The sequence below is a fragment of the Zeus faber genome, assembly GCF_960531495.2.
Source record: "Zeus faber genome assembly, chromosome: 16".
NCBI classification, from domain to species: domain Eukaryota; kingdom Metazoa; phylum Chordata; class Actinopteri; order Zeiformes; family Zeidae; genus Zeus; species Zeus faber.
Window position 1 is genome coordinate 18,258,962 of NC_137202.1, and position 13,460 is coordinate 18,272,421.

General features: G+C 44.4%; 1 protein-coding gene across 1 annotated transcript in view; it reads left to right on the plus strand.

Moving 5' to 3' along the window:
* nrg3a (neuregulin 3a) overlaps positions 1–13,460 on the plus strand; it is a gene marked incomplete at both ends in the record, with an annotated part of 356,266 nt that overhangs the window by 326,251 nt on the left and 16,555 nt on the right. Inside the window, 3 exons of the mRNA XM_080016401.1 lie at positions 1,142–1,244; positions 6,127–6,253; positions 10,849–10,958. Of these exons, the coding sequence (XP_079872527.1) occupies positions 1,142–1,244; positions 6,127–6,253; positions 10,849–10,958 (340 nt within the window). The remainder of the gene's footprint in view (positions 1–1,141; positions 1,245–6,126; positions 6,254–10,848; positions 10,959–13,460) is intronic.

The window sequence follows — 13,460 nt, forward strand, 5'->3', positions numbered from 1 at the left end:
GCAGGTTGGCGGTGAAAAGATCTTTTTTTTTTTTTTCCCTCAATGAAACAAACCCAAATTGCGTTGTGCCGGGCACTTAACCTCCTTCTGCTGTTTTGCCGCTCGCTAACTGTATAAGTAGAGATGCCGTCGTTTTTTTGTTTTTTTTTCTTAGCGGGGAAATTTGCAGAGTGTTAACCTTAGAGTTTTGATAAAGCGAAACGGCGTCTCCGTCATTTTATTCTCCCTTTTTAACACTTAGGCTGCTTGAGGCTGCCTGAAACCCGCCCACGTTCCACTCGCCTCGGCCGCCGTGCCATAAAAAAAAAGCCACCTCCCCTGGTCACGGGGTCCGCGTCTCGCCAAATAAAGCTCCAATCATCCCCTATTGATGTGTCCCAAGGCAACTATGATTTACTTGTTCCCGGCGCACGGGACAGCCTCCCATTTTTCTCCGCTAATGGCGTCGGCGGCAGCCATAAGTCTTGTTGTCACCACGCGTTCATCCTCCATTACGCGCGGCATCCATTTTGGAGTCTGGCTCACGTCGGAGAGTCGAGCTGATGTGATTTAGCTCGACTCCGGTGCTGTTTGGTGAAAAAAATAAATAAATAAATAAATACACGGAGAGGGAGTGAAAGGTGTCGTTTTGAGGATTGTAAATGGCTGCCGGGGCGTTCGGCGGGCGTTCTCTCGCCGAGTTTGATGGTTCAATTTGGTTTATTTATACCAATACTAATTACGCTCGATGACACTAAAGGAGTGGCACAAAAAGGAAAGGCGCGCGGGCAGCTCTGGAGAGCCCTTTCATTATAAATTGTTTGTTTGATGATTTTTAACGGCTGTTTGGTGCGTTGTGCGCCGTTGGATTGGAAATTAAAATCGGGTAAGTACAGTACAAACCTCGGAGCCATGTTTAATTCCATGTGATGGTGTGATGGAGTATTTATTTCTCTGCACGTCTCCCGTGCATATTAAAGTGGCGGGTGTTTAGCGGGCACGCGCCCGCACACACACACACACACACACACACACACACAATTTGCACACAAACGTCCTCAGATGAACATGGGATCTATGAATAGAAAATAAAAATACCCGTCCTCTCCTCCCCCTCTGTCGCTCTCTCCATCGTTCAAGTGACTTTCTGTCATCCCCACAGAGAGGAAGGAGGTGTACAAGAGGCAGGTCCTGTCCATCACGTCGATCGCCATGGCGATCAGCCTCCTGGGCACCCTGTGCATGGCCCTCTACTGCCGCAACAAGTGAGTGGATGAAAATGAACACGCGCGCGTGAGCGCACACACACACACACACACACACACACACACACACACACACACACAAGCATGCATCCTTTGGCTATAATATTTATAGAAAATACAGAAAACTTGGATTAGTTATTTAAACTTAAACTTGGATTTAGTCATTAAGCGGGCATTTTTATTACCTCTTTCATATTTAAGGGAAAATCGAGTTTTAGCTCATTTGCTCGTCACATTACCAGAGAGCCAATATTTAAAACCTAAAAAGTGTGAGCTATCGTCAGGACAATGGTCAGGAGGTTGTGTAAAATGTGACCTGGAAAAGAGCTAAAGCTCATTTTTAACGCCGGTGCGGTCCTTTTAAGTGATTCACAGGAGACGTTTCCATGGAAATGAGGAGTGGAGGGTTGCCGAATTGCCGTGCTGAATGCCTTTGTGTAAAATATCCTCCCGGCTGGGTGCTCAATGCCCTTGGTCTCGTCAAATACCGAACATGAGCTTGTGTATTTTGTAGGTTTCATTCACAGCCCTCTTATGTGTGTGATGCCAAAAGGGTCTCGCTCAACATCACCCCTCTCTCTCTCTCTCTCTCTCTCTCTCTCCCTCTCTCTCTCCCTCTCTCTTGCTCGCTCTCTCTTATTCGCTCTTCCCTTCTTTCTTCTTTCCACTCCTTTGCGCTCAGTCGTCGACGCCTCCTCCGTTTGAATATGTCCACAGACGCCGCGGACATTAGTCTGCTTGTTAAACGCTCTCCCAGACAGATCGTGTCCGCTCACCGAGACGGGTTCAAACATCCAGTCTTTAATGGCGGTCTGCCGTTCGGGGGTATATGGGGCGTGGAGGGGCCCCCGTGATGGACGCCACTGTAATTCCATAGGCTCTCTCCGTAATATAATGATGTGAGCGAGCGAACAGTCCGACAACAAGATAATCGCAACGGGGCGTGATGGACGGACCACTTTGAACCGAGAGTTCATTGAGACGGAGGGAGCCATCTGGTTCAGTGGAGATGCCGGCTCTCAAGCCCCTATTTAAAAATCACAATCACTTAAGCCTTGTGGTAGAATGCAGGGAATTTGTGCGATAACGTTTATGTCGCCAACCACGGCTCCAAATCCGATGGAGAATGGGGTCTATCCAGAATTTGCCGGGACGGAGGAGCGGGATTGTCATGCAACACACACCGCTGGAACCTCTAGGGGATGTTTGGTCAACCCGAACCGGACGTTCCCTCTTTTGGTCCGACCCTGGCAAGAAGCACAGAGAAGGAAGTCTGGTTTTGGCATGGCGATGCCTGGCTCGAGGGCGCTCGGTCGGTTTTGGACGCCTTGCAATCCCAGCGGTTTTAATGAGACTAGCATCCCCTCTCAGGGATGGTGCCCCTTTCCAATTGGCTGGTGTTGTTATCCGTTGGAGTCGGCACAAAATACGTCTGTTGAAGTGCCTTGCCAACTGGGATGAGCGGGGAGGAAGCCCAGCTCACCACCGCCATCTCTCTCTAAATTTGGGGCCGGGGGTTATTGAGAGGGAAGTTGTTCTTTGAACAGACATGTGACCGAGTCCCTCTTTTCCAAGTCACAAGTAAGTCTGGAAGTAATTTGGTCGAAGTCTCAAGCAGGTCCCGAGTCATTTTTCCTTGGGCAAGTCACGGATTATGCGAGGTCAAGTTGAGTCCTTGGTTAAGGCAAGTCCCAAGTCAAGTCACTTTTTTCCCACTTTTTTTTTTCTTACCTGCAGTATCCACTCTTTATAAAGGTATTAGTAGCTGTCTACTAATGATATTATTAGCCAATCGGTCTAACCCAGGGGTCGGCAACCTTCAGCATTAAATGAGCCATTTGGGCGTGATTCCCACCAAATAAAACCCACCTGGAGCCGCAAAACCTATTTGACCGCTATAATGAAGATAACACCGGATATACAGGATAGTTTTATTACACTTGTGCTATGTACTGTATATAAGAACTGTAGTTTGTTGCATTTATGAAATAAAAGAACTACAAACTGACACAGCAAAACGCTCAATTATTTTGAACTCAAAACAGAAGAATACTGGCACGTATCATTTTTCTTTGAAATAAAATACAAAATGCAGGTCCTTCACTAATTTTTGGATTTGAAAAAAATATATATTCACTTTAATTACAAGGGGCAAAAAAAATGTTTATGTTTTATCTAGACTTAGGTCTATTTCAGTGCCATCATCCGCGTCTATTTCCTCAGTCGCATGCCACAGTCAACTGTCGACCTGAATATGAAACACAACTACATCAGTTCAGGGTCCCATATAAATATCTATATTTGCAAAATTAATAGCTCGTTTCTCTCACCTGCTTAATGCGATTTCTGCCCCTGAACTTCACTGCAGAGCGTCTCCATATCACACATGAGTGTTAGCTGTCATCAGTGAGTCGCGACCAATTTTTGCTTTTTATGAAGTTCGTGGTGGAAAACACTTGCTCACACAAGTATGTTGATCCAAAGATGGACAGGACCCCAAATTATATTTGTTCATGTTCAAATAGGTGTCGGGAATGGCATTCCATGTCTCGATCCCACTCCGCATTCCATGAAATGAACTTTAACGTTCTATTTTCCTCAGAAACTTTTCTTTTTTTGGATGTTTCCATGGTTATCTTACCGGGGTTCGAGAGCTCAAAGTAAGTCAGCAGAATGTCGGCAACAGGTGACGCATACAAGGTGCGACGCGTTTTATTTCATTGTTACAAGATCACCTAAATCTCCAGAATCATAACTATTACATTGAAAAAATTAACTAAATAGAATAAAATGTATTGAAATTAAATAGCCATTATTTATTCACACTTTTTTCTCAAAGCCACAGGGAGCCACGGCAGAGGGATGAAAGAGCCACATGCGGCTCTGGAGCCGCGGGTTGTCGACCCCTGGTCCAACCTATTCAAAAAGTATGACAATGAATTTAATTTGTATTATAATTATTAATATTCAGTGAAATCAGACAAAAGACAAATACGTTTGTAATAGATTATTTATTTCTTAATTCCCTCTCGAGCAAAAAAATATTGCCTGTATGACTACTGTCCAAATTTTAATTTATCTCTAATTTGAACTTTTTACTGGGGAATTGTTTTAATTTATCTTTAATTTGAACTTTTTATGGAGATTGGTTTTTAGAACCTGTCTAAAGGGGTGAATAAAAATTGACAATAAATATAAAAACACCCCCCACCGACTGATTCTTGGCCCGCCACCTAATTTTAATATCCTGGAATTGCCCCTTCCCATCATGGCAATGCCATTCCCAGAGTGCGCTCGCACCGGGTAACGTCACACTGACACTCGTGATGTGAACATTGACAACTTTAAACATTTTAATATTTTATCTTTGATATCATATTTAAACTGAAAACATCAAAGGAACACAAACAAGTCGTTCCAGTCATCACTGTCCGAAGTCAAGTCAAGTCACGAGTCTTTCGCTTCCAAGTCCAAGTCGACTCTCGCGTCGTTTCTTTTCTGTCAAGTTGCAGGTGAAAAACAGTGACTTGAGTCGACGCGAGTCCAAGAGACGGTGACTCGAGTCCACTCTGTCTTGGAAAAGTCCAACATCTGGTGGCGTACGCTTCTAAACCCGTCAAATGTTTGGAAAGCACACTCCTTCAGATGAGCAAACGACATATATCCCTCATATAGTTCTGAAAGTCGCCAAAGCTGCATAATATACCCAAACTTGCAAATGCGTAAGGAAGGGAGGAAAAAAATGGGCTGTAAGTTCGTTCTTCGGCATCAATATCACAAAATTTGACACCTCTTTCGTGACCTCTAACTCCATTTTTAAAGTTATTTAAAGTCCATCATTTTTGCTGACTTTTTCAATCCAAAATGCATTACCGCCCTGTAAAGAGAGCGGTAACTGTACTAGCAGAGGAGGTGTGAAAAATGACTCCAAACTCCTGTCCCTACAGTACTTTTGGGACAGTAGCAGACGGGGACATCATTTCTGGAGTCAAAGCTGCACCCAGTTATTACCTCTGGCCTTTGAAAGACACAGAAAGCACAGTAGCTACTACCTCCACCTCCATCTAGCTACCGTTGGTTATTTGATATTAAAATGCCATAATCAGTAAGAGAATCTTTGGAAGCCCACCATAGGTAAGAGAGATCTCAAAAACAGATTTGGGATATATGTAAATCGCACGATCCATCTCTGAGAGTTTAATGGTGTATTTTCACAGGTTTGCTGAGGACGGATTGAAAGTTTCATTTTATAAATTGTCAAGTGAATGGGACTACAATGAGCTTATAACTGCTCAATTATGATGGTGTAAAACATAATACAACCCATGGAAACTATGTTGGAACGGGTATATTCAGCTGAATAAAAAAGTTTATATTTAAGAGGCGTATATATAGCCGACGGCATTCTCATTTTTCCTTCCAATTACAGCACCTCAGAGAGAGTTTTTCTACAATACAAATGTCCTCATTATCACCTGACAATAGCTTAGAGGCTAGTAGGACATTTAAGTGCAGGATTATATTAAGTTGTCCGCTGGCGTGCTTAACATGCAGTTAGGGGTGAAGCCAACATTGTTAGTGCCAAAGGAACTCGGATGCGGTGGAGTCTGAGGGAAACGGCTCCCGTTCCCAGATTTCAGGGACAGAAGAGTTTTCCTGGGGGGCAGGCGCTGTGATTGGATGATAATAGGACGGCTGAGGCAGGGTGTTGGCTTGTCGCAGACAGCTGAAGCTCCCCCTGTAACGCCTGGAGTTATCACTTATCAGTCTCACACATGTCTTTTCCCTCTACCCCTCTCTCTCTCTTTCTATGTTTATATATATATGTGTGTGTGTGTGTGTGTGCGTGCGTGCGTGCGTGCGACCATCTCCTTCCCTCTAGGAGGCGCAGAGAGAAGCTCCAGGCCCACCTGAAGGAATCCCGCAGTCTGAAGAACTACAGCGCCAACGCATCCGGCGGCGTGGATCCCAAGGCCAAGACGCCCCCCGCCAGCCTGCAGATGCACAAGGTGATGGCTGAAGTTGTGTTTCATCTTACCTTTTCCATTACAAAGGGGGGCGTAGTATGTCCATGTAGTATGTCCATTTGGCCATGTGTCTCCCACCCCTCCGAGTATTCCCACAAGAAGATTTGAAAATGTGCCATATAAGGCCTATGGGAAGTTCAAGTCACCCTAAGAAACCCCTATGCTGAGGATACGTTAACATTGGACACATAAGTATTTGAAGTTGAATGCAGTTGATTTGCATCTGTGGGAGAAAGTGGAACGACCATACAAAGGAATCCCAACTTTGCCAAGCATCTCACTTCAAGGGGTGCGGAGTAACCACGGAACAACACGGGCATGTCCTTCCCGCCGAATCGGACAAACAAAAAGGGCGGCGGAACCGCGCTGAGTCACGGTCTTTCAGTGCGGCACTTTCCGAACGGCGCGTCAGTCCGCCCGCACGGGCTTGCTCGCCGCGCCCACAGCTCTTCCAGCCGCCGCTCGTTCAGTGGTTTGGGAGCGTCGGGCGGACATGTGTTTGTCATTCATCATCAACCCCGGAGCTCTCCCGTCGACACTTCCTTTTCTCAGCCAAGCGGCCCGCGCGGCAGAGTGGCTGTAATGGAGATCATTACCTTAATTTGAAAACCGTAGCGTGCGTGCGTGTGCATGTTCATACAGTAGCATTATCTGTGTATGAGCTCTAACCAGTGCCGTGCATCCCCAGCGCTCATGGGAAACGGCGATGGGAAAGGGAATTTTGGCTGTCTTTTTTTTTTTTTGTCATCCACAGTGTCGGCATAGCATAATTCGATTCTATAGGTTCATAACGGAGCCGTCACTTTCTTCATATACGGTGTGATGTACATGAGCATCTCATGATGCAAACAAATGCTGAGGAAAGGTAAGTAAAACTGGCATCGGACGCCGGCTGACGAATGGATCGCCACTGTTGTTGGGAACCGGCATTAAATGGACACAGCGGAAGAGTATTTGTATCACCGCGGGAGCGAGTGCATGAAAACGTTAAATGCATCATCTTGTGAGATATTACATACTTACTCTGATCTCTCCACTTGTTGCGTTCCCTTTACCCACCAATTTGGAGGCATTTATGTGACGTAATAGTGCACGCGTATGACGTGGGACAGAACAAAAAAAAATACACACAAGCATAAATCACTAGGTGAACTGGCCGTGATGACATCATTATTTACATAGCTCACAATTATTCGAGTGGAAAATTGAGCTGTAAAAAAAAAAAAAGGAGATTATTTTATCCGTTCCAAGTCTGTTTGCCTCGCGTAACTGTGCAATGGAAGTTTAAGGGCTTGTTGATTTTCACCTCGATGACAGGACACACGATGTGAAAGCGACTTAGAGAAATGTCTCGGTTTTCAGGACAATAGGTTTAGAAAGAGATCCGTCAGGTTTTATTTCTGTCCTATTACAATGCCGTCTAGACGAAAAGCTTGAGTCACAGCGTTATATAAAACTGAAGTTACAGATGGTCACTTCTTGGATAACTCTTGAGCTTGAATGCAGTCGGTGTTTGCAACATCACACTTAATAACAGTCCAATAGCAGACTTTCCCCCTGTGTATTAAGCAGGAAAATATTTGGTAGCAGTAAATAAAATACGGGCAGCTGGCGGCAAAGTCATTTTGCAATATAATCTATTAATATTGGGTGTTCACTTGAATGAAATATAGCCAATCTATTACCACTACAAAATAATACAATAGAATACAATAAGAGCAGTGTGACGACAGACACCGATTCAAAACACTTTGTGGGACTCATTTGTGTAATTGCTCTATTAGCATATGCTCATAAATTACTAACCACTGTTTACCGACTCCCAAAAAATCTATTGTTCAGTAAAACAAGCCTGGCTGATCTTCTCCCCATAAATTGCTGCTTTTAAATTTTCGCTCATTTATTTATTTTTCACGTGAACCCATTGGGAACTCCTGCAAATCCGTCCAATTTGTTTATTTTTCACCTACCCACACAAAATTCACGATGATTTCTCACTGCGGGCTCTCTATTACCCAAAATTGTTGTCATTCACTTGCATGGGAAAGTGCGCAAATAAAAATTTCCGCTAATAGCAGAAACAAGGTCTCACTGACACGGAAAACGGCAGGAAAAAGATGTAAAACTGGCCCAACACAGGTCCCGTTTTACTATTATCCACGAAAACCAAAACTGATTCTGAGTTCTTGGCTTCTATTTCCTCATTTCATTTTGTGACAGATTGCTCTACACTGTCTCCTCTTGTAGATCCACACCCCTCAGGGTGGCGGCGTGGCCGGTTGGAGGGAGGGTAGGGGGAGAGGCGGGACTGTCCAACATTTGCCAATTATGAAAAAATGGTCACTTTTTATTATCCCCGAGGGCTCTGGGTTGAAATTATTTGATCAAGCTGTAAGAATGGGTAATGCGCTCTGCCTGTATGAAGGGGGATTTCTGACCGCCCCGTCAGGGATTCCATAGGTGTTCCAGATAGTCCCTCTGCTATAACCGGCGAAATGCGCAATTGCATATGCTCCGTTCCCATTATTGCCCGGGCCCTTCCTTGTGCTTCACACTAGACTTCAACCTACACTACATCTCTGGATATCATGTGTCTGTGTGTGTGTGTGTGTGTGTGTGTGTGTGTGTGTGTGTGTGTGTGTGTGTGTGTGTGTGTGTGTGTGTCTGTGTGTGTGTGTGTGTGTGGGTGTGTCTGACTTACAGTACTTCATACATACCTATATAAAAATAGTATAACACCTGTGTATCTGTATCTATGTGGTGATTTGCCTACCTATGTATTTATTTTCTGTGTCTATTTCAGGAGTTTGTGTGTGTGTGTGTGTGTGTGTGTGTGTGTGTGTGTCTGTGTGTGTGTGTGTGTGTGTGTGTGTGTGTGTGTGTGCGTGCGTGCGTGCGAGCGAGCGAGCGTGAGCCGGCTAGCTGCGTTATTGATGTCAGCATCTCGGCACAAATCATAAAAATCATCTCCTTGCTTACCTCCGGCTGGTCAGTCAGCGAATAAGCCCCGACGCTGGTGGAGGGGAATGTGCTCCCTATTTCCTGAGATTAAAACATCCATTACAGCCGACATACACACACACACACACACGCACACACACACACACACACACACACACACACACACACACACTCTCTCTCAGGCACCACACACACAGGTCCCATCGTCTGTATTTGCTGGCAGGCTCCTCCTGTGTCACAAACGTCAGAAAACCTGACGCTAACTCACATCCAAGGACAGTTATTTCTGCCGCCCATGCTTTTATAGAGATAGAGGCCGGCGCTGCCAGGCCTGCAGCAGCGGCAGGAAGCGTAGAACTCAAAGTGATTATCCGCGCAGACACGTAAGCACTCTTTTGGGTTTGTTGTTGCCCCCAAAGCATTGTCTAAAGGATGAAATAGGAGGTAAGCACCAACAAAAAGTATGACGTCTCGTATGAGGTCCGTCAGCCAAACCCGACCGCCTTCAATGGGCCCTTCTTCCTCCATGAAAACGGAGATCTTAACTTTGGAAGGCCGAGCATGTAAAGCCAAAAGAGTTGTTTCTGTTTGTGTGCTCCAGTGAGCTCTGACATGGGTGTTTTTTGGTTGTGATATGATAAGCCATGATGTGCTAATGCGCTTGCGTTGTTATCCTTCCATCATTCCATCTATCTATCTATCTGCCTATCTATAATCTATCATCTATCTATGCATCTGTCCATCCAACTATGTATCCAACACTCATACTGCTCTGTCTTCCTGGTCACTTCACTTCATAAAAGTTAATGTGCATGATATATTGTATATTTTCGAGTCCTGATGTCCAGCGAAGCGCTGAAAAATCTCTCAAATATTATTTTTTTTTAAAAATACGTTATTCATGTTATTGCCTGACAAAGGACACTTTGTGTCGAAAATTGAAGAAAAGGCGGCGAGATTAAGCATAATGGAGAAAAGATTATGAGCCGGACTTTAATTCCAGATAATGAACAAGCAAACAAACAAACAAATCAATGAAATGTATTCGCCAAGAACATTTTCACTTTCATAAAGTCTGAGAAACTTTTAAACAAAATAAATATGGATAAGGGTTAATATGGAAGGACATTCCAGGATTCCATTTTTTGTATTAGTATTTGTATTATTTTATCAGTAGTAGTATTAATGCAAGTTAGAATGGCAGAACATGGTTTGAAATATATCGTAATTTCTATACAAATACATTTGGAGCTCCCTCCATGCTCCATGCTCTTCCACGTAATAAAAGTGGCTGGATACTGAAATCCACATTAAAAAGTTTCCCATATATAATGTGGAATACACGCCGTATACGGCAAAAAGAGGTCGAGAAGCTTCCCAAGCTTCTTTGCTTTTTTCCTCTGGCTTTTGGGGACTTTTCCCCTTCCTTCCTTTGCCTGTCTCAGGGCTTGGAGGGGTGCCATCAAACCGTCCTTTGAAATACACTATATGTAAAGCCCTTTACAACTGGAACTGTGGTGCGGCGCTATACGAATAATTTGGACGCGACTTGACTCAAGTCAATGTAACTTACTACAGTCAAGTGAATGTTGTGTTTTTGCCTGTTTGTTTTCCAGTATTGCAAGCGGCCTGCGCTCTCCCGTGACGGAACTCTTTGTGAATCCAACTTTGTAAGATGCAGCAGTAACAACGCCCCCGCTAACAGAGGCCCCGCAAAACACCACAGGTAAGATATTCCACACACATACGCATGTACAAACCCTAGAAGGCATAGTGTCTACGGGGCACAACAATGGGGCCGTCACCATCTATTTCCCAATGCTCTATTTCTTTAATGCTGATTATTACGACTAAACGCAACTTACACGTCACCTCCCGTAATCAGCTTGGATGCAGCGAAGAGAGAAATTGAATTATCCTCGTTATGGCACAGCCAAAGCTAATTTGGCAATTGTTGATTCATGGAAGACTGATAGTAATTCTAATTTGAGCTATAAACACTATTAATAATGAGCATATCTGTAACCACCCTGAACCCAGAGGAGATGAGGCAGAGATAAGAATGGAGCCACATGTGTGTGGATTTACGATTGCTGCAGCAGGCGTGTAAGTCCAGCTAAGCGCTTCCCCACAGCGGTCAGTCACTGTTCGGCCTTGGCTGGTTGTGACCCCTGATGAAAACCAATGAAACAGCATATGGCAAAAGTGGTCACAAAGAAGGACCATTACCTCTAAACGGATGAGGAAAGTAAGCGATTTTAATTCCAGTTCCGCTAATGGCCACTAGATGCTGCTCCAGAAAACATCCAGACTCAATGGAAGAAGAGAGAACTTTTCACGAGAAATACAATCAATCCGTTTTCCACAATGGTCTCAATATCTCGATTTACTTCTTCCAAATGATGCCTGCGTTGTCATTTTAGGAATAATTGTTCCATAAAGAGGACGTGAGGGCTTAAAGATGTTTATATCTGGGCGCGTAGTCTGGACAAGGTGGGCGCGTCTCCTCCCTCCTCCAATGTTCTGGTGGTTTGAGTCGCATACCAAGACACACCAAGTGCCCCACTGCCCAAATCTGTAAATAAAACCCTAGCTCCATCCTGCCAAGATGGCGGCGAGAGTAAACCCATACTGGAGGCTTAAAATTGTCTCTTCATAAACCAGTGGTTGATGTCTCAGACGCTACGTCCATTTTTTATGCAGTCTAAGGCGTTTCCCTATTTTAACGGACACTCAAAGGCATACAGACATAACAATTAGAACCCAGTGGAACAGGAGAGCGTCCTTGCATTGGTCAATTTGGAAAATTCTAAGCTCTGTGGTTTTTCTTATGGAGCGCTCCTACCATCTATAGGTAAGTCTGGGCGGTCTGAGTTCTTTTCAAATAAAGTTCCTAGATTATTGACCCTGAAACCAAGTGTCAATTATATTAACTTTCCTTCCTTTTTTGAGCTATCAGATTAACTTATTTTACTTTAACAAAACAGGCCAATACTACCTCTTTAAATCAAATTTTACATACCTAATATGGTAAAAGGCTTCCAAATGAAATTATCACACATCACAATGGCATATGGCTAAAGGGATAATCTCTTATTATTTCGAAAAAATCATTAAATGCAAAATAATCAATTTGTGCGGAGCAAATTAATAACACAAAATGCAATTTTACCTGGTATACAATTCCAATTTAACAAATAATAGTGGGCCCACACTATCACACTCAAACACAAATAGCTGGTAAAACCACTTTAAAAAACAAATGCTGCAGGCCTGGTGCGTAGCCTGGTTCATTGAGACCCAAATAAAATGGTTGCTTCACTCAATTAATGAGCAATAATGTCAAATTAAGATGTACCTGGTATCTTGTGCAGTTCTGTAGTTTTTATAGATGTGTCTACCCGTTAGTCACTATCCATTGGGACGACGTGTTGATGTCCCTATGTGCTGACGACATCTTCGTGGAATATGGTGGCATCCTTAGCTGCTTTCACACATGCACTGTAAACCTGAAATTATACAGACTTTACCCGGATGAGCTGTATGTGTGAACGCAAATGTCCGAATCATTTGACCTTGACATTATCTGGACTTTACCCAGCCAGCACCCGAGTACAAAGTCTGCGTAATGTCAGATTGAGCGGTATGTGTGAACAGAGCAGGTGATTGTCCAGAGCATTCACAGCGAGCGAGTGGGCGTGTCACCTGTTGATGAGGTCTCTAGCATGCGCCAGTTATTAACCTTCATGCGGATCTTCGTGCACAGAGTGTAGCTGCTTTGTAGGTTTGGGCAACTTTACGATTAAACTGTCTATCAGTGACCTACTCCTTTGATCGCGATTGACATTCATGACAGACTATTTCATCCTCCAGGAAAAATCTGAGCATTGAAACGGTGTAAGTGCAGATTACCGTGTTCTGGAGTGGAGAGAGGGAGAGAGGGGGCGGAGGCTGCCGCCCCCTCTGCTCAGCGCTCTATAGTCCCGTACAGAAACTTTAAAAGGGACAGGTGCTCAAAAAACAAATTAAAGGCACATGGACACCCAGCTCCAGTTCGAGGCAATTTGCTTTCTCTGGGCAAACGGAGCAGCACAGCGGAGCGCTGATCACTGGGCGGAGACGCCTCATCGGGGCGCCCGTGGTCTGCACTCCGCTGTGGGCACATCGCAGCCCCCCCGCCCCCGCACTTGCGTGTCACTCAATATGCAGATTTTGTGATACTAAAATA